This window comes from Limulus polyphemus, unplaced genomic scaffold, assembly GCF_000517525.1.
Source record: "Limulus polyphemus unplaced genomic scaffold, Limulus_polyphemus-2.1.2 Scaffold1969, whole genome shotgun sequence".
NCBI classification, from domain to species: Eukaryota; Metazoa; Arthropoda; class Merostomata; order Xiphosura; family Limulidae; genus Limulus; species Limulus polyphemus.
This window is the reverse complement of record NW_013667579.1, coordinates 56,844-69,371: the sequence shown is the minus strand read 5'-3', so window position 1 is coordinate 69,371 and position 12,528 is coordinate 56,844. Positions and strand designations below refer to the sequence as shown.

The 12,528-nt window shown below is 34.7% G+C and overlaps 1 protein-coding gene across 1 annotated transcript in view; it reads left to right on the top strand.

Moving 5' to 3' along the window:
• LOC106465513 (serine/threonine-protein kinase unc-51-like) overlaps window positions 1-12,528 on the top strand; it is a 92,477-nt gene that overhangs the window by 42,530 nt on the left and 37,419 nt on the right. Inside the window, exons 5-6 of the mRNA XM_022393421.1 lie at window positions 8,825-8,861; window positions 10,455-10,505. Coding sequence (XP_022249129.1) covers window positions 8,825-8,861; window positions 10,455-10,505 — 88 coding nt within the window. The remainder of the gene's footprint in view (window positions 1-8,824; window positions 8,862-10,454; window positions 10,506-12,528) is intronic.

The window sequence follows — 12,528 nt, the reverse complement described above, 5'->3', positions numbered from 1 at the left end:
AGACGCAGTAACAGTACTTCTAGGTCAGATCAGACGCCAGTAACAGTACTTCTAGGTCAGATCAGACGCCAGTAACAGTACTTCTAGGTCATATCAGACGCCAGTAACAGTATTTCTAGGTCAGATCAGACGCCAGTAACAGTACTTCTAGGTCATATCAGACGCCAGTAACAGTATTTCTAGGTCAGATCAGACGCCAGTAACAGTACTTCTAGGTCAAACCAGACGCAAGTATCAATAGGCATGAGTTAGAGTACCAGTATTAATGGATTTTATTCGACAAAAATTGCAGTATCCGTGGTTTAGATGAGATAGTGTTTAGTACCAATACCAGTAACTTAATTATTGGAAAATTCAGCTCTTGCTGGTCCAAATTGATTCAAGCATTAGTCCACTGACTGAATCTGATGCTAAGGCTCTAAACTCGGGCAGTATGAAACATACCAGTATTCACAGTCTATATTTACAAGAAGCAGCGACTTTGAAACAATCTATAACGGAACTGAAGCGGGAAGAAAAAGCTTGATTCTTGCAATAGGGGTGGTGCGAATTATGCGGGAGGGGCAGCTAGGCAGTCATGAAAGACATATATAATCTTGTGAAGTTTTAAATAATGCCGAAGGATGACAAATCATTAAACCAGACCTGTTAAATTACATTAAATATCACGCACCGGCGAATATCCACAAAGATCGTTGTCTGTATGTCTTCTAATTATGATCAAGCAGAAGCGCACATTTTTATATCTGTGGCTATTTTTGACTATGTTCCCCTGGTGGAACAGCGGTTAGCCTACGAACTTACAAAGTTAAAATCCATGGTTCGATTCCCCGCGGTGGACACAGCAGATAGCCCAGTGTGGCTTTGTACCACAATAAACAAATTTTTGACAATCTTTTTTTGTTTGTTATAAGTATGATTTGGTGTAAATGTTTAGGTGGACTGCTGTTTAATTTACTACATGAAGAAAATCATTTTACTGAAACTTCAATTCCTTGTTCTTCAATTATACTACACCAACGTGGGTTAGGATATGCTGTACAAAAAGAGATGAACATTCTCTTCAACGCAAGATTTAGGATATGCTGTACAAAAAGAGATGAACATTCTCTTCAACGCAAGATTTAGGATATGCTGTACAAAAAGAGATGAACAATTTTGTACAGCATATCCTAAATCTTGCGTTGAAGAGAATGAGATGAACATTCTCTTCAACGCAAGATTACAGTTTCCAATCATTCACGACTAAATAGTTTTTGGACTTTTTTTTTCGGTGTTTTGATTATTGCGATTTTTTAGGGTGTCCGAACATTCTGGAACTATAGATGATTTTTAGCTTTCCATAATTTCAGTTACTTCACTGATTATCAAAGCATGAGAAGGTCGACTTGTTTCGAACTACAGGGACAGCATGTGGAACATATTCGGTATAATTCTTAACGTGTCTATTGTTCCAGACTTTTCGGACACCCTGTAGATCACATTTTAAGATATATATATATTAAAGTGCATAATACTATTATTTTAGATTGTGAGACAATGGTGAGACAAATTCCGAAACGTCCTCAAATTAAAAGTTTCACGTTTCGTTGTGATATTCCATTTCGTCATTAGTCCACGTGACATATCTCACGCTGTTAAAGACCGTATGGGAATAGACATAATGTTTTAATGTACATTTATACAACAAGAGGGAATCCCCAATAGCCACGCCACTTGAAATTCTTTTAAGCAAGATTAGATTAAGTTATTTTGTGAGAACTTTTTTTTTTCATTTTATTAGCCATATTTGTGTTCGATTTTATTACTCATCAGGATCTTTACCAGCCTACCTTCAAATTGAAATTATTTTTGGCAAGATTAGAGTAAATTAATCTATCAGACCTTGGGCTGGTCAAAGCTATGAGCTAAAAATTTGTACTTGAAAAAAAAAAAGAAAAAACTCAGAGCCGTTCTATGAGCCGTTGTGCCGCGGCTGATAAAATAGACTATACCTTCATGATTGTGTTTCTAAAAAGAATATAAAAAAGTTTAGGTTTCGACTACCAAGTTTGTTAATTATTCAACAGCAGTTATTGGTGAAGTATAAAAAATTAAAACTATGCTAGGATGCGTGTTTTTAGGGAGTTGGGATGGATGGGTTTTGGATGATTTGAAAACCTGGAAGTAAATACGGGAACTAATTATTGATTTTTAATGTTAAAGTTCAGATTGATCACCTCTTACTTGTATCAGCATTTTGAAGTTAAAGATTATAATACTTCAACATTTGAGGACTGAAGGTCTGGGGGGTGGGGGTGAGGGTAAATCCTATTGCACGTGCACATCTCGTGGGAGTTTCGGTGTGTGCACGTGTCTGTGTGACAGGAAAGGCGTGTTAGAGCTTGTGTTTGACCTTGTTGTTGTGTGCTTGATGTTACTCTACAGATTAAAGGTTATATTTATGTCATCTACCAATCATGATTAAGAACTTGCTGGATCTCATTATCAACGAAATAAACGAGTCTACTATAAGGTAATTATTCCCCAGCTGGTATCAACACACACATGGAAAATTCCACTGAACGGACTGTTACATTACATGCTGTACAGAAGGTCAAACTATAGTCTGGCCCCCTTCTGGAAAATAACGAAACCTTCAGAATAAATGGAGACCCAAACTCGTTTGTAGTGGAAAGTTTATGGCACTATTTACTTAACTCTTCCATACACATCGAAAAGAGGGTAGAAATTATACTCTTGTTTGCTGCTGGTACACTAGAACAAAGGTTCTCTTTCAGTAGTCTTCTGAAGCGGAAGTGGCCAAGTTGTTAGCGTGCCTGACTGTGAAACCGAAGTTTCATGGTTCGCGGCCCGCTGCCGCAGAAAAAATAAAAACAAAAAAAAAAAACGCTCCTCACTATGGGTGCGCTATAAGAGAGACAGTCAGATAAAGAGTGGTCCAAGAGTTGGCGGTGTGTACTGTTGATTAGCAATTGACGCATGTGTACCTTTGCACATAAGAAGCCCACTATTTTTGTTTGAGGTCATATGCTGTATCAAAAAAGGGGGACAAAAACATAAAACTAATGATCGCTTATTCAAACAATTATTTTATAGCTCTCGTCTGTTGCGAAGCAGGTTTTAGAAAAGCATTTTATGAAAGAAATATTTAAGAGGCATGTAACTTTGAGTTGTGTAAAATTTTATGCAATTCATAAAATAAATAAAGTGTTTAAAGGTATTTTGTCTTGATCTGTGTTCATTAGTTTTAGGTATTTTTGCCTTGATCTGTGTTCATTAGTTTTAGGTATTTTTTGCCTTGATCTGTGTTCGTTAGTTTTAGGTATTTTTTGCCTTGATCTGTGTTCGTTAGTTTTAGGTATTTTTTGCCTTGATCTGTGTTAACTAGTTTTAGGTTATTTTTGCCTTGATCTGTGTTAACTAGTTTTAGGTATTTTTTGCCTTGATCTGTGTTAATTAGTTTTAGGTATTTTTTGCCTTGATTTATGTTCATTAGTTTTAGGTTAGTTTGCCTTGATTTATGTTCATTAGTTTTAGGTATTTTTTGCCTTGATTTATGTTCATTAGTTTTAGGTATTTTTGCCTTGATCTGTGTTCATTAGTTTTAGGTATTTTTGCCTTCATCTGTGTTCATTAGTTTTAGGTATTTTTGCCTTGATCTGTGTTCATTAGTTTTAGGTATTTTTGCCTTGATCTGTGTTAATTAGTTTTAGGTATTTTTGCCTTGATCTGTGTTCATTAGTTTTAGGTTATTTTGCCTTGATTTATGTTCATTAGTTTTAGGTAAAAGTCCACTTTTCTTCTGGAGAATGTGACGTTTACCTCTTTTTATCTGAGAAATGTGGTGTTTATCCTCTTTTTTGTCAGGGTAATGTTGCATTTATACTCACTACCCTTCTGGGAAATGTGGTGTTTAACCTCTTTTTGTCAGGGTAATGTTGCGTTTATACTCACTACCCATCTGGGAAATGTGGTGTTTATCCTCTTTTTGTCAGGGTAATGTCGTTTATACTCACTCCCCATCTGGGAAATGTGGTGTTCACCACTTATCATCTGAATAATTTGGCGTGGACCAGTTCTTATCTGGGTAATGTAGCGTTTACCAACTTCTCATTTAGATACGATGTGGTTTACTCACTTTTTATCCACTTTTTGTTTGATGAATATGAAGTTTACCAGCTCGTTGTTTGGGAGAATTTGGCATTCACCAACTTGTAATTTAAGGTTTTCAATTCACTATCAAAATGGTTGTTCTATTTTTCTTTTTATTGAACTACTCAGATAAATACTAAACTTTATCTACAATTTAAGTTTTATTCTATGTACCCAGTTCAAACTTCCTTTGAGCTTTTATTTGATTGGGCAATCTCGTTGGCACGAGTAATCAAGACCCTTCGTAATTGGTTACTTAAAACATGGTATTGTGAGCTTGCAAACAAAAGAAGAAGAAAAACGTTTTTACTGGCTTTTGTTTTTCACTCCGATGCATTCATCCTATTTTTGAGTAACCTTTTAATCTGTATGTGGTCTCGTCTTGCCTATACTGATATCCTGCCGGATTTTATCGATGTTACTAAAATGATTATTTATTTTTATTTGAATTAGCTTTACTCGTCATTAATAAAAACTGGCGAACCAGCAAGCTAGCCTCATTGTACCCAGAGTGGATCGAGTAACGAAATATCTCATTGGTAATTCTAAGAACTTGTGAGGGGAAGTAAAGAAGAATATCAATGACGTCAAAGGTTCAAGAAGTCTTAAAGTAAAATTGGTAAAAACCCTCAAGCGCTTTCGAATGGTGGAACTTCCTTCGTCATGGGCAAAGAAGAAAATATAAACATGTCAACTATACTGCATCTGCCATATTCAGTGCCGAAGAGGCTTTTTGTCAGGCACCAAGGCACGTGAGGAGGGTCTTTGAGGCCTGTGGCAGAATTTTGAGTTGTGGTCCCTTATCAACTGTAGTCACACCTCTATTTATTTTATATCAATGGCTAATTATGGCAAAAAAATACGAATATATTGCAGTGTGATTATATCGGGAAAATGAATTACTTACGTTTGCAATAACCACAATTTCTGTCGTCATCTTAGTCTTAAAAATGTCCTCGATGTAGGTGGCAGTCATATCCCAACTCAGTCCACTGTTACGAAATCGTGATGTTTCTACTAGCAACTTCAGATACGAGGTTATCAAAGTTCGTATTTTAATTTTAAAAAATATAGGTGTCGCTCACTATAAGCGCCACGTTGAATTTAAATGAATACATTCACTCGTACTCGCTAACTTTTTTAAATGACGCGTGGGAACAATCGCTACCAACCATAACATTCTGTGGCTCTTTTTAGTGTAAAACGTTTACTTACAGCGTACAACGGCATTTAACATGTTGTTGGACCACACACACGTAACGACCTTTTTCTTTTTCACCTTTCCTGGTTTTTATTGGGTGTCGTGAGTCAAGTAACTTGAGTTTATATATTCCTAGTTAGCCTTTACCTTACAGCGCGCAGTGATGACGTCACGGTAATAATAATAATAAAAGAACACAATATCGTGTATAGCAGTTTGTGAAAAACCACAGTAAACGGAACAAACTGTCCGAAGTCTGATAACAAGAGAATCTAGTTTCGACACATTCGTGCGTCATCTTCAGTCTCACGTTGTAACTAGTTTCTCTAATGTCAGACTTCTGACAGTTTGTTCCGTCTGCTGTGGCTTTTCACGTCACGGCAACTTTAAGTTAACCATTTATAATCCCATTAATTTAATCCGCTATTAATATAAATGTATCTCTACAGTTATAGTCTACAACTTGCGACGCCCGGGGCAAATTGCCCGGAAATGGTAAATGACACATGCATAAAAAAAAAGTGCGCCAGACTTCGCCAGTTTCACGTTATGTCAGGGGAGGCGAATATTGCTTTGAGAAGCTCTTAAATTTAATATACGGTTTGAAGAGACTAAACTATCAGACCACGAGGAGTTCATTAACACGGGCTTTAACATTCTACCACATGCTGACTCTGGGATGGCATGGTCTGAACTCACCCTCACGGGCTTTAACTTCATACCACATGCTGACTTTTTGTTGTTGTTATTGTTGGAGCTTGAGGCAAGTGCAGTCCATTGGTTAGCGTGCCGGACTGTGGAGCTGAGAATTCGTGGTTCGCGTCCCGTTCGTCCTTGCCCCACCCCTCACTTTTGGGGCCGCGGTTTCTTATACGAGTGACAGTTAAATTCCACCATTTGTCCTTACTAAAATATCCGAACAGTTGGTGTTGTTGATTAGCTGTCTTCCCTTTAGCCTACAGTTCAAAATTAGGCACAGCTCGCGCAGATAGCCATCGTGTAGCTTTACGCGAGCGAGATCCACCGAAACAAAGAAGTTCATGGAGGTGGGGGTAGTGTTGTAGGATAAAACTGAATCCAATAATAGACGCTGAAAAGACTGTTGGCATTACGCGTTATTTTTATTTTACAGCCATCTGACAAGATAAGTTCTAATTTTGTCCGCTAGATGGCAAAGATAATATTAAATATAATGTTCGTTTTTTATTTTACTTTATTATTCATGCACCATAGAAGCTCTTCAAGGAGAAGTTTTTTGTCAGTTTCTCATTAATAGTAAAAAAAAAAACGGATTTTCATCACTTTTACATACACATTTCCCCCTGTTCATTCACTTCTTTAGTTCACATTAAGTTTCCGCACTGTTGAGAAAGAACTGTGGCACGGAAGTCCGCTACCTATTGCTAAGGATAGTAGAATGTGGAGAACAGCGACAATCCCGTAATTGTCGTGCTTCATTCATGCAAGGAAAGTTTAGTCTATCTCAGCAGGGCCAGGCGTGGCTCATTGGTTAGCGCGCTTAGTGTGCGTTGTGAGAGTAATGGTAAAAATCCACTATTGGATCTCACAAGAAGAGTAGGCCAAAAGTTGGCGGTGGGTGCTGTTGACAAGGTGCCTTATCTCCGGTCTCTTAGTTCACAATTACGATAGGATTAAGCACGAATGTATCTCTGCGCGAAATGTTCTAAAACTATCTGAACAAGTTTTAAACAATCACATACTACGTATCGTTATTATAACGTTCGTCACTTCGGTGGCAGAGGTTATAAGAACTACACGTACAACGTAGGTGTTTAAAACTTTTTCACATAGTTTCAGAAAATTTGTACGTCAGTACAACGTTTTATCACTGCTACACGAAATCGCGATAGTATATATAGACACACACACGGAAGTCTCTAGATTTCAGGATTTTTCAATGTAATGTTTTCAACATTATTTTTTTCCCACTTCTGTTCATCAGTTTTCCTTATGATATATGTTTTGTAAGTTTTAAGAAACGGGACTTTTGTTGTGATTTGTCAAAAGTAAATAACATCGTATCTAAAAAAATTGACACGTTAAACTGAAATGTAAAAGAAGAGAGAGAGGGAGGTTAGCTTTGTTTACGTAATCACGAAAGCTGGAACAGTCAATTTTAAGTGGTGCCTACTAAAATTAAGCCTTGCAACAAAGAGTAACGAATCAAAACCGCTTTGGTTCGTGCGTTTGATTTTAGTTTTGTAAACGTGACCCGTTCGTTGCTCGAGGTTACTGGCACTCGGTGCAGACGAACCGATCAGCTGATTTGCACGCGTATTCGCGAGTCGGTTGCCTGTTCTCAAGGTCTACAAGATATTTCATAGGGAGTCGGTCAAACAGATGCTGCTGTTACTTGGTTTGAATCCCTGCCTTTTGTTACCCCGTGTATTACCGATGAAACAGTAGTCCTTAAGCACAATCTTTCTTGATGCCGATTTAATTAATAAATAATAAAAAAGGTGAATTGGGGTAGCTATCTGAATTCGGACTACCACAACCCTAGGAGGATAAAAACCCGTCTTTATGATGAACATGTTGCAAAAGGGGGGCAGAAATCTATTTATTTAGACGTTTTACTTAACGTTTTCACTTGTCATTTAATTAAATGTTTCAAACAAGGACACCAAGAACTTCACTTGTATACTGTAAAGCTACAATTTAATCCAATGACACCAAGCCCATATGATTACCTCTTTGGTTTAAAAAAAAAACGAGTTTTCAGGGGTTAATTGGTGTTTGGTGTTGCTGATTGGTTGCCTTTCTTCCTGCCAGTAGTTCAAACTTAGGGACGGCTATACCCAAGTTTTCTGTAACTCGTGTGCATAGGGCGCCGTTCAAGTTAACATTTTCCATCCTATAAACATATGCTTATTTCTATCAGATAGTAAACAGATAGAAATAGGACGAATACTAATGAACTTAGTTGGAGCTGTTTCTAGTAAAACATTTTTTTTTTTATAAACAGTTATCAGAAAAGAGGGCGTTATTAACAATTACACGCTCGTGTATTGTAAATATCAGTGACTAAAAGTCACGTGGTGTTCATGTACCCCTTTACCGTTTCTCGTATTTGTGGAGCTTAAAATGTATTGTTTCGTATTGAGAGTACAACAGGAACAAAGAAAAACGGGTCTGGCATTTTTATGTGTACATTTTGCCGCCAGAGGGAAAGGAAGTAGGGTTACAGCCAGCATGAGGTCTTTGTTGATGCCACAATGATAGAGCGGTTTCCGTAAGAAAGAAACAGCTGTTGTTTTGATGCAAAACCGAACTTATGGGTTTACAACAGTTTTTTTTTTCTTAACTCAATTCCTTTGTTACAAGAGGAAATAGACATGTATATAAATCTTGTTTTATTAAGACAGTTTTAAGACTTTTTTTTATTTGTCTCAACTATTTTATTTGTTTCAACTATAGTAACATTTACTCTGTCTTTTTTTTTTTTAGTACTGCAATGGAGGTGATTTGGCAGACTATTTAACTGGTAAGAAATGATACAACGTAGCTAGATAAAATTTAATATAAGTATCATTATTCTTTACTACAAAATTTGACTATATATATTTATTGCCTTCCCAAGCTTTGAATTGTTCTGATATAGATAGACCCCCCCCCTGCTTCATATATTGATAGTGCCTAGAAATATTAGTACTTTATCGATAAAGTGTTTTTTTTCTTTTCTTTTCTAAAGAGTATCTTGGTAATATACCCAAAAGGTTCATTCTCTAGTCTTCCTGTATGTGAACACACAAATTGGACTACAACTGAACAGAAAAGTCAACACGTATTGTATTACATTTTGATGATGATTACCTGAATATGCAGGATGAATATTACAAATTCATTAGTGTTGACAAGGTTACTACCCCCCCCCGGTATAAAATATGGGGGAGTGGGATAATGAAGATGTTGTCAATCCATCTGTAGATATCTACTTTTGGCATGGCAACTAGAGTTCTAAACAGCAGCATTTTAATTTAGCCTCAAGAATCCTATTGATTTTGGGGTTAAAGGTCAATGTCAACATTTCAAGAAATATATACTAGTGCTTTAATCAGCAGGTTTTATTCAACCTTCATAGGTCATTTTTCTTGTGATGGGAAATAATCCTGTTGATTTTAGGGTTAAGAGGCCAAAGATCACTAATAATAATAAAAAAGGGGTTTGGTGTCTATGCAAAGAAAAACACGAAATACACACACAAACAACCCATATTTATCAACACACCAGAACAAAAAAAAACAACTAATAGTTAGTGTGTGGGTTGGGGGGTGGGAGCTCAGCAATTCTATGTTCAGTAGCTGTAGAGGGGTAATTTGTAAACCTTAATGAGATATTATCTTACAGTTTGTAGTAAGTATATTCTGATTAGGGTTGGCATTAAGTGATCTAAGAAATAAACTCTTATGTATAAAGAGGTGTAGTTGTAATTAGTTCTATTAAACACATAATATATATATATGTACACACACAAACACATACTTACACATAATCCATTTAATATAAATGTATAATATCAAAATGAATATATTAGCAGATGTGTAATTTATATATATATATATATATATTTGTAAGCTTTCTTGTCATACACTAAATAAATCAGTACCTCGTTAAGTGTATTCTTGCACGGCCAGGAACTTGAATAAAACCTTCATCTATTGATACACGTAAATTATCATGTGCTTATGTATATATCTTTTACTATCGACACCATAGATAAAACATTCAGTAACATTAGTCTATAAATCTCGAAGAAAGTATCAGTTACTTCACTAAATACTTAATGGTTGCTTGTCACGAAAAATATACAGCTAATATTGAAATATATCGTAAAATATTTCCGTGTATTGTTTGATAGTATTATATTCAACTTTAAACTTACGTGTACTTGATAAATTAGCATTCTACTGTTTTTAGTAATAGTTTATTGGATAGACATGTGAAGTTTTTTTTTTTGTTCATCCAAGTTATTAAAACAATTATTTTTGGATTATGTAAGTAACTATTAGATGGTGTGCACTTTTCGTGTGAATAATTAGTGTCGTTTGTTAATTTGTTTCTGTTTCTAATATTACAGTAAAAGGCACGTTGAGTGAAGACACAATTTGCTTGTTCTTGCGTCAAATTGGTGAGTCAGCTTTCCAGCGTATTGCTTTGTGAGGAATAAGGTGTTTGGTTACAATGTGGATTATTATTAAATCAACTTAATATATCATCAGAATTGAGGAGGTTATATGAAGAAGGGTGACAAAGTTCAAAGGGATCCTGTATTGAAAGATTTCAAAAAAACATAATTTTGAAACTGTTGTTGTGAAACTGATTATTGAAAAAAAAGTATGCAAGGGATAACAGGGAAATTATAAAAATTTAGTGTCAGTTAGAATGATGTTTTAATAAGTAAATCTTCACCTTGACTTTGAATTTTGTAGTTAAATTCAGTGTGAACCACTTTGAGGATGGAAATGCCACTTGAAAATCAGTACAACATCGAACTAATCTGAGTATGATTCTGTGAGAATTTATGCTCAGTCCTATTTCCATTTTCCATATTTTAGATGAAATATTTGATAAAGTTTTGTTCTGAAATAAACTACAAAACTTAATATGCCATTAGTTTGCTGTTAAGCATAATGAACTATCTGCTGCACCCACCACAGGGATTGAACCCACTGGAGAGGGGGTGGTGGTGAAATAAATCAAACAAGTTGTGTTTAAGACTTGAATCAATATCACCCTCAGATGCTGTTTGAGTCGAGAGCAGACAATAAATTTTTATGTACTAAATTAAAGCATTTTCAATTAAAAACAGGTTTGCTAATATAAGAAATCAAGATATTTTTTCTCTATAAATGGCGTTTATACACCTCTTAGTTCGTTATATATTTACCAGAATTATATGGCATTACATTTAGTTTGATAAGGTTAGCGTTAGTGGAAGATATTTAGACTTTTGTAAGCCATGATATATAAAATATACTGTTCCAAAACAGCACCGTAAATGTTCTGTAACAGATGGTTTAAAAACCTTGTTTTTTGTTGTTGTTAAAAGAAAGCCACAAGGAAACTAGTAAAAAATGTGATCCATTTATTTTGTACATAATTAGTTTTTATTAGATGAATAATATAAAAATATATATAATCTAGCTTGTTCCAAATCATGATCGCATTTCTTTTGCAAGAGGTTTTATACTGTTATTTCCTTTTTGTATATTATTCTTATGTTTAGAGTCAACAATTGAACAACACAAACAAAAGTGAAATTTATTATTTTGTTATGTATAAAACATAAAACATGCACGAAAGGACAGTCACACTTAGCATGTAACCACAGAACGATGTTTACTTTGACAAGTAACTGTAAATTTAATCCTTAACATAAACTATATATTATTATTAAATAGTTATTACTGCTATAAGGTAGATATGGAAAAAAAAAACATGTAAAAGTGAGACAAAAAGAACAAGTATCAAGATCCCAAGCTGTACAATGGAAAGCAAAGCAAGAAATCGATTCATACAAAATTCAAATTTCAAAAAACAAATACTTTATGGAAGATTTAACAAAGAAACAAAATAATTACAATAGGTTAAAAATAATGAAACTTTTGAAAAAATCTTTACAAAAATTTTGATCATATTTTTATTCTTTCGTGACAGATTGTTGATAATACACTTGAGACTAAATTTGATGAAGACACTAAGAAATTGAGCTGTGGTAAATATATGAATTAGAATAAAAAAAATTATTGAAAACAACCACTACTTTTAAGTTTTTTTTATTACATAAGAATCCTAATAAAAAAAACAAATTACACAAGGAACTTTATTTTGATTTTATTTCTGATATTTTCTTCGTGATATATTTAAAGAATCTTGAAATACAGTTAACGGTAAGGGTACCCAATTGATGAAATGATGCATTTTAAGCTTTTTAAGTAGAAATGTAAAAAAATTATATTTAATCAGGTATACCGATGGCCGGATTGAATTTTAGTGCATAGCTTACTTTTGTTGGATTATTATTATTATTATTATTATTATTTAAGCATAACTAACTGATTTTGTGAATAGTAAGAGATTTAGGATTTTGTTGTTTTAGTTAAATAAATAAATAAATCGAGTTTTGGCAAGTAAGTTTGAACTTAAGTGTC